The 13,728-nt window shown below is 45.4% G+C and overlaps 1 protein-coding gene across 1 annotated transcript in view; it reads right to left on the bottom strand.

Moving 5' to 3' along the window:
- Positions 1–13,728, bottom strand: part of LOC146790040 (alpha-N-acetylgalactosaminidase-like) — a 148,629-nt gene that overhangs the window by 65,894 nt on the left and 69,007 nt on the right. Inside the window, exon 4 of the mRNA XM_085628372.1 lies at positions 6,735–6,912. Coding sequence (XP_085484498.1) covers positions 6,735–6,912 — 178 coding nt within the window. The remainder of the gene's footprint in view (positions 1–6,734; positions 6,913–13,728) is intronic.

A 13,728-nucleotide genomic window follows, 5' to 3' on the forward strand; every position in this document is an offset into this window, starting at 1 on the left:
GTCAGCCGGTGTCCATAAGGGGTCGAAGCGTGCCTCACGTGTACCATTCACGCCCAGGTGACCGGGAGTGTAGCGGACACCCAGTTCCTAGCAAGGAGAAAGTTCGGCACTGCTGGCCAAGTAGATGGAGTGACGGTGCCACGTACTAAGGAGCGGAGCTTTGGAAGTCGCACACCTACCCTGGCATCTTCGTTCGCAGCTGACTGGCAATTTGGAAGTTGAACAGCGGTGAGGAGGCAGAGGGTGCTGGGTGTTGCCCGCGCTGCTTTGATGGCGGAAATCCCACCCTGGCTTTTTCGCTCGCAGCTGACTGGCAAGTAGGGAGTTGAACAGCGGTGAGGAGGCGGAGGGTGTAGTGTGTGTCCCGCGCTGCCTTCACTGCGGAATTTCCACCCTTGCATCTTCGCTCGAAGCTGACTGGCAGTCGTCTTTCCCAGCGCCGAGCGCGATGTAGAGGGCGTGAGCTTGAAAGGACGCCTGCAGTGTAACTCCGCACGAAGGAAACGAGCTAGTCGAACTGGTCTCAGCCTTCCTGAAGACACGAGGAGAGGTTTGTCGTTTACCTCAACTTGACCTCTCACAGTGCTCCGGGGATTCCTCAAGTAAACGTTGCCCTCAGGAAGGTGTTTTCCTCACGATTTGTCTACAGAGCGTTTATGCTCACGGAGGGGACTCTGGGTAATCCCCAGCAAGGCAATAGAAAGGGGACTGGTCTGGGAGAGTATTTCTCAGCTGGGAGAAGTTACTAAGGCATTGCACAGTGGTATTTGGGCCAGTGGGGGTTCATTTAGGGAAGTCTGTAGTAGAAAGTGCACAGGAGGTAGGAGTAGGAGACCTCTGCTCGGTACCCTGTCACATTTTTTCCCCTCCCCGCCCCCCCCCTCTTTATCTTTCATTACATCCCAGACACACCAGAGAAACCCGCAGGTAGAGCAGGCATCCGGCACTTTTCACGGTATTCCATCCTGTCCCTCATCTTTAGAGCGGGATTAGGGCCTGGCGGATCTAGCATAGACGTTAGGGTCCACTTTCTATAATGGCAGGGGCAGGTATGAGCCAACCGCCACCATTTCTTAATGAGTTAGGGGAACCAGACATCCCTTGGAAAAGATGGGAAGGTATTTTTAAGTCCTACCTAATAGCTATTGGAGGTGGAAACTTCTCAAAGGAAGCAACACATTCTCTTACATAATTTAGGAACACAGGGTAGGAAAATTTTTGAGGACATAACGGGAAGATTAGTGGATGACGAGGTTCCAGAAGAAGAAGAAGGGGTTGACGTGTATGATTACACATTAAGGAAGTTAGAGGCACATTTCAAAGTAAAATTCAATGTGGTTCTAGAAAGGCACACATTTTTTAAAAGAACACAAAGAAAAGATGAGAAAGTATCCTCATACATAGCAGTATTGAGAGGCATGGCGGCAACATGTGAGTTTGGGGCTCTAACGGATTCCCTTATCAGGGACCAGTTAGTAAAATGCACCAATGAAGAGAAAGTGCAAGAAGAATTGCTCACTAGAAACCCTGATCTTGAAGAGGCGATAAGCATAGCTAAAGGGCTGGAACACACAGCGCATTGTATGAGAGAGATGAAGGTATCAGTAGAGAGTAGGGAGAAAGTCACGACTAAAGAGGTAGGAAAAGAAGAAACGGTGTGTAAAGTGGAGAACAAGCAAAGAGAGGGTGGGAGCAATAGGATAGAAGGTTTAAAATGTTTCAGATGTGGGAATCATAATCATCTGGCCAACAATTGGCGGTGCCCCGCAAGGAATGTCATATGCAGGAAGTGCAACAGAAAGGGTCACTTCGCAAAAACGTGTAATGTTGGTAGTATGAAGGTGCACATGCTAGAACACAATGTTGAGGAGGTGGGGGAGGAGAAGAGTTTTATTTGCCAAATAGAGGATGAGGGCACGGGTGAGAAAACACAGTACCCCACATGTGAGATAAGTCTGGATGGTGAGAGATTTAAAGTGTACGCTGACTCGTGCTCTCCATTTACCCTTGTAGACAAGAAAGCGTTCAATGAGAAAGCACAACATCAGACTAAAGACAGCAGATATAGCGCCATCAGGTTACAATAGAGTGCCCATCCAGTTGGAAGGGATGGTGAGAATGAGGATTGCCTTCAAAGACAGACACACGGTGGGGAAGGTATATGTAACCAGGGAAGGCTCAAGTCTCTTAGGGTGGAAACACCAGAAGGAGTTAGGGATAAAGCTGGATCCCAACAATCAGGAGCAGGTACTTCTCATTGATCCCCCAGGTGCAGGCTCAGATCTGGTAAAAGAGTTTCCAGAAGTGTTTAATGAGAGTCTGGGTGTACTTAAAAATTACATGCATAAGATAGAACTCAGGGAAGGAGCTATTCCTGTGGTGCACAAAACACGCTCCATTCCCCTATTAATGAGGGAACCTTTGAGAATGGAACTAGAGAAATTGGTGGAACAAGGGGTCATACAGGAAATAGAGTGTTCAGCGTGGTTGGCGCCCATCGTAATCACGAGCAAGGAGGGAGGCAAGAGCATTAGACTTTGTGTGGACTTGAGGGCATTGAATGCTAACTTAGTGGTGGATAGGCATCCTCTACCAAGGATACACGAAATGTTGAGCACATTGCAAGGAGCCAAGTTATTTAGTGTGCTCGATTTATCATCAGCCTACCACCAGATCACGCTGCATCCCGAGTCGCAGCCCTTGACTGCCTTCACCACCCCGTTTGGCAATTATAAATTCCTGAGGATGCCGTTTGGGCTTGCGTCAGCAGCTTCAGCTTTTCAGAGAGCAATGCAACATGTGTTGAGAGACTGCCCTAAGTCCATGTGTTTTCAGGACGACATATTGATCTATGGGTCAAGTGATATAGAGCACAACGAAAATGCAAAGAAAGTACTCACAAAGTTGAAGCAAGTAGGCTTCACCACGAAAGAGAGCAAATGTAGAGTGGGAGTTACCTCAGTGGACTACTTAGGGCACACCATCTCAGAGGAAGGGATAAAGCCAAAAATAGACCTGGTAGAGGCGGTAAGGAGAGCACCCACCCCTTCGTGTAAGGATGAAGTTCTTTCGTTCTTAGGCCTAGCCGAATACATGGCCAGGTTCATCAGGAACTTTGCGATTTTAGCTCATCCCCTCAGGGAGATCTTGAAGAAAAACACCCCATTTCGGTGGGAGAAGGACCAAGAACAGGCCTTTGAGAACATAAAAGAGTCAATAGTGTCTGCACCCTTCATTGGCAATTTCGACATAAAGAAGGACACGATAATCACGGCGGATGCAAGTGGCAAAGGAGTGGGAGCCATGTTGTCGCAAAGGGTGGACGATACTGTGAAAGTAGTAGCCTTTGCATCAAGGTCCTTGTCAGGAGCGGAGGCCAACTATTCCACCATAGAGAAAGAGGCTTTGGCGGTGTATTGGGCGATAAAACATTTCAGCTTCTATGTTTGGGGCTTACCGTTTGAAGTGTGCACAGACCACAAACCATTGGTCAACTTGTTTGATAACAAGGCCTTAGAAAACATGACGCCCCGCATTGCCAAGTGGGTGTTAGGATTGCAGGGGTACAATTTCAGAACAAAATACTTACCCGGACAGCAGAATAAAGTGGCAGATTTCTTATCCAGAGCCCCGGTGGAGAGTCGGGAAGAAGATGTCAGTGGCCAGGGGAGTGTCCTGGAAATTAAACTTCCGGCTTTAGTGAAAGAACAATGGGAGGAACAAATGAAACAGGACAATACACTCCAGGAGGTGAAAGAATGGGTGAGGAAAGGATGGCCTAACAAATGTGGAGATCTACCTGAGCACTTACAGCCATTTTGGAATGTACGCAACGAGCTGTCTATAGTGGGAGAGTACCTACTCAAGGCGGGCAGAGTAGTTCCCCCTGAGGGGTTAAGGAAACAGATTATAGACCTAACCCATGAGGGACACCTGGGTAGGAGTCTATGCAAGGCAAGGATGAGAGCTGAATATTGGTTCCCAGCCATGGATTCATGCATGGAAGAGAAGGTGAAGGAGTGTTACGCGTGTGGGGTTAGCGATAAATCAAAAAACACAAGGCGACCCCCGCTTAGTCCTGTGGAAATCCCAAGGTCTCCGTGGGATAAGTTAGGATTCGACATAACAGGCCCGATAAAGGCAAAAGGGCCACAGCAATGGTACTTGTTAGTACTCATCGACTACTATTCTAATTGGGTAACCCACAAATTTGTGTACAACACTAACACTCGAACCATTGTAGAATTCCTAAGCGATGTATTCTCTAAGGAGGGCATTCCATCCACGTTGATAACGGACAACGGGGTACAGTTGGTGTCAGAGGAAATGAGAGAATTCTTAAGAGATATGTCCATCAAACATGTACGCACCCCATTGTACTGTCCCAGAGCCAACGGCAAGGTGGAGAGAGCTAACCGGATGTTGAAGGAATGTATCCAACTGGCGGTCAGGGCCGGGGGGAACATAGAAGTAGCACTAAGAGACATGCTCTGGTCCTACCACACTACACCCAGCCTATCAACGGGTCACACCCCCTTTGAACTGTTGAGAGGAAGAAAGGCGGGTTCAAAGCTAACTCCAAATTGGTTGAAACCCAAGGATCCGGTGAGGGTCAATCCAGATGAGTACAGAGAGAAAGTTGACGCCAGGCAAAGAAGGTACAAAGAGAGATATGACAGCAAATGGGGTGCGAAGGAGAGGTCCTTCAGCAAAGGACAAAGTGTCTGTATTCGAAAGCCTTTCAGCCAAGGGGGCAAAGGGGATAAATACTATGCTCCTGAAAGGATAAGAGAGGTGAAGAGAAATGTGGTCATGTTGGAAGATGGGAGAAAATGGAGCATGGATCGGGTTGCCACAAGCTCAAGAGAGACTGTTGTAGAGGAGCAAAGTGGTAATCAGGACCACAGAGCCAGAGAAAGGGAGACCCAAGAGGGAAGGGGGTTCAGGCTAACCAAACCCCCTAGTTGGCACAAGGATTATAGTAGAGTATGATAGGTTGGGGCCCCACCTGGCCTGCGCTAGGCGGCCCCTGCCACCGGCAGGTTTCAGCCATTGTCTGCCCCTCTATATTACTGTTGTTTAAGGGGGAAGATGTGTTGTAATTTGCCACTTGGTATGTTCCGCTCTCCCCCCCCCCCTCCCTCACTGCATCTGTAATGGTATGTCTTAGAATGTTGCTGTGAAGGCAGCTTCGGAATGTTGACGGGCTGCCTTCACCTGAGAGTTTGATTACCAGCAAGCTGGGGGTGCTTTTACGCTTCAACGAAATAAAGAAGTTTCACTTACTTGAGTTGCTTCATCACTTCAGTATCTAAGACTGCTAAGAAGTTTAATATGCTTTATTTGGTGAGGCACGCATATGTTGATGGGCGAAAACAAGGAGGTCCTGCTGGGAATGGATAGACCTAGGACTATAGATGTAATATATGATACCAGAGTCCAGTAAATGGTTAATGTGGTGCAGAAAAAAGGAAGGGAGGATATAACATCTTTTTTAATTGTATTGAATCCACTGACCATACCCCTCAAAGGATGGACCTACATAATGCCCACAAGGAGCATCGAACCAGTGATGATGCTTATGCCCGTACACAGGAGACCTGGTATATAACAGTCAAACATCTCTTAATGCCTGTGAATGGAGCCCAGCATGGCCAGGCACATCCTTGCTAATTAAAAACAATGATGATTAAGACTGATGTGGTTATAAAGTCCCAACTACTTGCTGGTAATATTCACTACTCGGAGTCCATTGCTTCCTTGGTATAGTCATTGGATTGCCTGCCCTTAACCAAGACAAACATGGTATGGTAATATATAAGAAGTAATGCAAGTCCAGGAGGTCCTACTAGCAAGTAGAAGAGGAAGAGTTCATTTGAAGAAAAAATAATTCTTGGAGCATTGCCACTGATTTTATTTTATAACGGCAAGTAGGTTTCATGCCTCAGGGTGTGCACTCACTTCATGAAGAAAGGACTGATGAGGAAACTTTGAGGTTTTAGTAATGAATATGACTGGCAATTAACTAGTCCACTGCAGGCACACTGTGATGGAAGTCCATTCAGCTGCAGCCCATGGTATGATGCAGAGATAAGAGGTGACTACATGAAGTGCTCTGCAATGATAGGAATTCTTGCCTGGCTTTGGTTTCATGGGCAATTTGAAAAAGTGATTCATGTTAACAACCATCATAAATGAGGACACCACACTCTTTTTACTCGCAATCTATAAACTCGCGCTTACAAGGATCTGGCGCTTGCGCAAAACGAAGTCTCAAGATGTCTCTGCCCTAGACTAGCTAAGAGATTTTAATTTTGATGAATAGCTTGTTGAGAAAAAATATCTTTGGACTCCAATAATGAAATGTAAAGGAAGTATCTGATACCATCTAAACGCTTGCATACTGGGGTTCCGCATTTCTTTAATTAATCACAGATAGTTGTTTTCACATCTTATTGCTGTATACCCTGATTAGATCTTTGTTGCTCTGTTCACATTGAAAGGATTACAAGTCCAGCAATTTGTTTTTTGTGCCAGCCACATGGACCTTTTAGGGCTCCCATAGGAATGGGTTTGATGAAAATCACCAAATGCTGCTATCCCAATGCATGTCATGCCATAAGGAATGCTGGCAATAGCAAACCCATTACCTCAGCACATTAAGCACAGCAACAACAAACAAATATAAATTTCACAAGCATTTGATGTACGTAGGGACATAAATTATAACAGACCTATGGCTTTAACCGATGCATTGGAATAACAGCCATCAAATTTCAACATGTCAACTCCCCATTCGGCAAACGTATTGGCATCGAGGCTGATGGTGTCCAGTGTGGTGCCAGGGTAGCCGCCGCATGTGTAGTTACCAATGTCACTGTAGATGCCAAGCTTTAATCCTCTAGAATGCACCTGGCAAAGAAAGGAATAGGCAGGTTGATTAGTTTTCCAAACACCCTTAAGAACATAATTTTATGGTAATAATACATTGTTTTAAATTGGAACCAGTCATGAAAACACCAATTTCTGCTCCTTAAATGGTAATTTTTGCATTTCAGAACACATGGCTGCACTTCAATGAGCACAACTAAGTAAATTGGTAGTATTTTATCATCCGAACCCGAAACTATAAAAAGGCACAATATCAACAAAAACAATGCAACAGCAATTTAATGGTCTCCTCTAAACAGGGCAAAGCCTTATTTTAAGCCTGTCCTTTTAGTATTGGTAACACAAAGTTTTTAATGGTAATATATTTGAAAGAAAAGTTATATACAAAAAATATACCTGGATTTGGATTTGTGATAGAGGCAGTACACAACTCTGCCCCTCTCACTTATCTCCTTTAACGGTGCACCCAAAATAAGTCCTTAATGTTATGAAAGTCTTAGGAAGCAGTTAACAGCAACAGCAGGTGGGATTGCAAAAAGTACAGATGATTTGAAGCCTTTATGCCAAGGGCCCACATCCTGTCAAGCCGAGAAACAAATATTTCACCCCTTCCAGAATTCCCAGGTGTTTCCGGACCTCTCACCCAGAAGATATCATGTTTTGTGTCTGCCTTTGGATCAGGTCCCTAATCCTGAGGGCATGATTACTTTATTTTGTCCCAGGGTGACCTTTTTGTGACCTGGTTGCAAGAGGCCATAAAGAAATGGATTACCTCTTGTGTGTGAGGCTTTCATGTTTCTGGGATCATAGATACGCTTGGTGGATAATGTGGGCTGTGGTACCCCAGCGGAGAACAGGATTCAGCGGACACTTCCAGGTTCTTGCAGCAAAACCTGTGAAGAATAAAGAGTGTCTGCAGCAGTGGAACTTGAACCATCTACAGAAAGGATCCCTCTTCTTTCCCACTGCAGAGTATTGTGACCATGTACTCTAGTGGACACAGTTGTAAAATGATAATGAAAGACTGGATATTGGAGGGTTGTTGGTTTATGCAGGTTTAACACCCCTCAAATTGGAAGGAGTTGGAAGCAATTTGTTTGGCTATCTTTGGTTTTTCCCTCTGCTGAATGGAAAGGCTGCCTTGGTCTGGAGGGGCAATACAATGGTCAAAGCAAACTTAATCAGGCACGGGGCAACTTGATCACAGGCCATAGCAGGAAGGCCACCCAAGACCTCCACACCAATAGGTATGAAAAAATCTGACAGTGCCTACAGTTCAGTCATGCGGCAAGTTGACGTGACTACAATGAGACAGACAGTCTTCAGGGTAAGGACATGCAGTAAACAGCTATACATAAGCTCAAAGGGCATTCACATGAGAAATGGCAATACCAATATAATGTCCAACTGTGGGCTCACCAAGAGCTTAGGAGACAACAAGTGTACCAAACCTCTAATGCATTTCATCACAACAGGTGATTGAAATGGGGACCATTGGTCCAGTAAAGATAAAGAGCCTGGAAGGGAATAAAACAACCTTTTAGAGTGCCTACTGCAAGGCCTGCTAGGCTGCAGGCAAAACAAACGAAAGGGCATCTAACAGCTTCACCTGTAGGGGAGTGAGTCCTGGGCACCGCACCAGGTGAGGATTTTCTCAGCACCTGGCCTAAATGATTTAATGGAGCAGCGCCCAGTGATAAGTATGATATCCACCTCCTCAAGTGACAAATGGAACACAGTCAATTGCCCTGTTCAATCTCCACACATAGAAGTGTTGTTGCATAGGTTCAGGTGTGTTGTGGAAAAATACATATCCATATCCATATCTATGTATTACATGAATAACACAGTTAGTTCCAATTCTCACCCACACTGTCTCAACCTACTGAGCTATCCCACTTCTCCCTGTATGAATTGCCTGGAGCTGCCAGCCAGGTCCTGCATGGAGCAGCAGCACCTCCTTCTTAGATCGTATTCCAGCCCTGGACCAAGGCTTCTACTCTGACCTTGCTGGACAGCTCCAGCAGCTGCACAGACCCCCACTTGCAGGTCTCCTTGCCTTTTCTGTCTCCCACATTGTTTTAGCTCATCAGGACATTCCACATGCATGGACATAGCTTCCTTCATTTGCCTACACTGTACACCTGTTTCTGTTCATTTCATGCTTGAGCTGCATTTTCATGTTTGCCAATATTTGGCACTGTGCCTTTTTTGTTTATTCTTGTGCTGCAGTTCTGTACTGTATATAAGGCCCATACACTGGTCACTGGAGAAAAAAGTAGCCTGTTTGTATGGCGTGCACAGGGTGCACGCCTGCCTTTCATCCTTGGCTATCCAACAAGCATTGGTACCTTCAAACACATGTTGGCTGTTTCTGAGCCCCTGCTGTGTCCTGTGTCTTCCTTTCATCCCTCCAGGTAGGTGACAAGAGTTATTTTCTGACAAGGTGGAGTGCCAAGCCTTAATGCTGGGGCCCTATAGGGTGTCCTCTTGAAATGGTAGCCTGATCAGCGGACAGATGCTCGGGTCTTCTGGGTACCATATGCTCCTTGACCAATCTGGGCCACCTGGATGACTTGGGCCGGGTCATTCTTGATCTAGTTCAGAACTCAGTGCAATACAGGAAGTCATGCAGGAGCCCCTTGTTCCATTTTAGCTTGAATTTATCTATTAAGTAGTGTTTTTTTAGAAACTCCAAAGCACAAAATTGTTAATACTGTGCATTCTTGGCATTAGCAAAAAGATCCAGCAATGGTTTCCGCCAACGGTGGAAAATGCACTGTATGTATGTATGTATGTATGTATGTATAAAATATTTATAGAGCGCACTGCAACCCTACGGGCATCCTGGCGCTAGCGACACAGTGAAGGGAAGGAGGGCAGGTGATTATGCTCTAGGGAAGAGCCAGGTCTTGAGCTGCTGGCGTAACGATGTCAATTCCTGGACCTGTCTTAACTCCAAGGGGAGACTATTCCACAGACGAGCGGCCGCGGCGCTAAAAGCTCGTCCCATCAAAGTGGATCTCTTCATCTTAGGAATTTTAGCCAGCCTAGCTGCCGAAGAACGCAGGCTACGCGTGGGAACATACCAACTAAATAGAGTTTGCAGCGGTCCAGGACCAAGGTCATGAAGAGCTTTAAAAACTACGCACAAAGATTTAAACAGGATTCTTTGTTGCACAGGGAGCCAGTGGAGTTCAGACAGTGCCTTAGTGCTGGAGGTTATGCGCGGTCTCAGAAGGGCAAGTTTTGCAGCAGCTGACTGAATTTGTTGGAGTCGCTGGATCAAATATCCTGGGGACTCAAGCAGCAAGGCATTGCAGTAATCCAAACGGCTAAGAATAGTACAGCGAACCACTGTACCTCTAACATAGAGGAGAAGCAGTGGTAGGAGTCTACGTAGGCCTCTCATAATCATGTGGCAATTCGAGGCCACTTTGTTGACGTGCGACTCTAGACTCAGCTTCTCATTGAAACAGACCCCCAAATTACGCACAGTCTTCACTGGAATCAGGGGTGTGTCCAAGGGAAGGGGCCAGAAATTAGAAGGCAAGGCTAGTGGCACTTTGCCCACTGAGCAGTGTAGGATCTCAGTCTTGGCACTATTAAACTTCGGGGTCACTGAATACCTGAGACACCAACTCGATACTGGGGGTATGGTGGCATTGATCCTCCTAGACCTCAGTGCAGCTTTCGCCATTGTAACCAATACTACTCTGCTTTGAAGATAGGGACAAATGGGAGTTCAGGTCACTGCCCTTGCTTGGCTGAGATCCTTTCTGCAATAGCCATAATGTCCAGGTCCATACACACCAACATAGGTCTGAACCCCACCATTTAGCTTCGGGGGTTGCCTCAAGGCTCTACTCAAACTCCATCTCTATATAACCTTAATGTTAGACCTTTAGCTGAAATTGTAGAATCTTATGGACTTACTCTCTTTTCATATACAGACAATATCCAAATTGTGGTATCCCCAACAGCAAAGGACAGTTGCAACACAGAAGCCTTAAATACCTGTCTTGTCCAAGTTTCATCCTGGATGAATGCCGATTTACTAAAACTAATTGGAGACAAGGCGGAGGTTCTGATGGTAGGTAACTTCCCTAACCTATTGGGTCCCCATTTATGGCCCATGTGCATGGGTAATTATCCCTCTCCAGTACCTGTTGTAAGAAACCTAGGGGTCAGGATTTATGACAAGCTTCCCATGAGCCATCAGATTAACAAAGTTGCTGCCACCTGCTTTGGCATTCTTAAATGGCTCAGGAAATTTTTGGGCTGTCTTCTGGTGTCAGCTTAGAGGACTATGGTCAGGCTCTGGTCATTCCCAGATTGGACTATGGCAATATTCTCAATCTGAGTGTCTTGAAAGCTCTGCTCAAATGGCTTCAGACAGTACAAAATGCTGCTGCATGCCTTCTACTCCCTCCCAAATTCACTTTTTCAGACAGTTTGCTTTACGCATTACATTGGCTCCCAGTAGAATGTCACATCCAATTCAAAGCTTTATGGTATATGCATAAATACCTTTTAAACACTGGGCCTCAGTCCCTGAGATCTCTAGTGGCTTTGTATGCTCCAATCCTCGCTCCACTCAAGTAATCGTGAGCTGGCAGTGGTTCCCAGAGTTAAGAAATCCTGCCATGAAGGTTGGGATTTTGCATATATGGGCCCTAAACTCTAGAATACCATGCTGCAGAAGCTGAGAGCTTGTAGCTCAATCACAGTTTTCCATACCAGTCAAAGAATCATTTATTTGGTCTTTCACAACCATAAAGGACACAATAAATAAAATTTAAAAAATATCTAAAATCTAGCAAGTACAAAAGTTAAAAGACACAATATTAGTGCAAGTGTACAGTCCCATTTGCACCCTTAATCGCTTAATTAGTGTCCACTTTTCGAAGGAGGGTACCAATCAATGTGAGTAACTTTACCCCTCTGCACATTAAAATGTTTGATGAACCCCCATCCAGCAGGTTACGGCCTGCCCACAAGTACGAATGTTAAATTAATTAAAAATCGGTTTTAATAACGTCCGTCTTGCGTCATTGATAATGGGGCTGACACACATCAGGTGGCATAAGGATTCTTTTTGGTAACCGCATAGGCGACAATTTTCATCTTCATTATTTGCCTTTCCAGGCCGGTAACAAGTCTTTAGAGTTCTGTTCTCCTAATCGGTACTGCATGAACCTCTTTTTATCGCAGGTCGGAAATGTGGTGCTAAGTAGGCTTGAGGTTTAAGTTGTGAATAAGAATTTATTACCGACCAGGCGTGACGGCGTTTTACAAAAGTTTTTTTGTCTTCCAAGATGGACAGTTTCTTCGCAGTAACGTTGCACACTCTGTTAAATGCTGCCCTTTCCATCTTGCAGTCCCATGCCTCCTGGGTTTATAATTCCACCAGAGCTGATCTCAAGTATTCGCCCCATGTTCAAGGATCCAGGTTCTGAGGAGTGGAATTTCCAACATAATTTAACAAAAGTGATTTTTCTCTGGTATTTTTGGTTCTGGAGGCCGAGTTCCATGCGGATCTGAGCTGGTGATGCAGCTTTGGGAGGTTAAAGACTGCTTTATACACCTTGGTCTGGAGCTCATTTAAAATATCAATTTCCCGACCATGCCATATTTCTAGGCCGTAAGCCAGTGTGGGTAATAGTTGTGCTGCCATGACTTTCAGGAGGTGACTATAAGAGGGGCAGCTCAAATTCTTATGCAACTGTTTGTATGTAAAGGTTAGTGATTGGGCTTTTACTCTTATTGCCCTTTTCTGGTCTGTAAAGGACATGCTTCGGCCCAGCGTGATTCCCAAATATTTATATGTGTTAGTTTCCTCTATTTGTTTGCCCTTTGCGTACCATTTATATTTACCAGACCTCGGGCCCGCTAGACGAACTACCTTTGTTTTCTTCTTGTTTATCTCCAGCCCTTGCAAATCAAAGTAGTGTATCAGGTTGTTAATAACTCTTTGCAACCCGATCGAAGTTTGGCTCACGACCACTGTGTCATCTGCATATTGCAGGTACTGTATTGGCTTGTGTGCCAATTTGGGTGGATGCCCATTTTCTTTTGGCAGATGGATGTGTAAATCAGCGAGATACAGATTGAATAAGCTCAGAGCCAAATGCATCCCTGTTTCAGGCCACTGTGTGTGCTCATCTTGGATGACACTCTACTACCATCTCCAAGCTTCACCCTAGCCTAGGTATCGCTATGTAGGGCTATTATGGTGTCGATTAGCTTTTGCGGCAGGCCCCATGCTTTCAGGTTTCCCCAGAGTCAATCTCATGGGACTCTGTCGAAAGCAGATTTTAAGTCCATGTAGCATGCAAATAGGCCGGATTTTTTTCTTATGGTTTTTTCTGTTAGGATTGTCAGTGCTGCCAGGTTCATACTTGTGCCCATTCCGAGCCTAAAACCTGTTTGAAATTTTGGAATTACACTCCTTTCCTCCATCCATACTTGTAATTGTGATAGAATACAGGATGCATAAAGTTTTGCCTCAACATCAATCAGAGCAATGAGCCTGTAATTACCAGGCTCAGTTCTGCTTCCATTTTTATAAATTGGGTGAAATATGTTCCCTCTCCAAGAGTTTGGGATTTTGTTATGGATGTATAGGTGGTTAAAGAGCGGCGTGAGATAGTTGGCCCAGAAATAAGGATCTTGTTTAGATAGGGCATTTGGGAGGCCGTTTGGCCCTACTGCTCCTCAGTTTTCAGTTTTTTAATGATTACTGTTAGTTGTTTTGTGTTGGTTAGAGTATTTGAACCATAAGAGATCAGTTCTTGTTGGTCAGCTACCAGTTGCACGTTTCCCTGGATAGGGGGG

Source organism: Triturus cristatus, chromosome 10, assembly GCF_964204655.1.
Source record: "Triturus cristatus chromosome 10, aTriCri1.1, whole genome shotgun sequence".
Classification (NCBI taxonomy): Eukaryota; Metazoa; Chordata; class Amphibia; order Caudata; family Salamandridae; genus Triturus; species Triturus cristatus.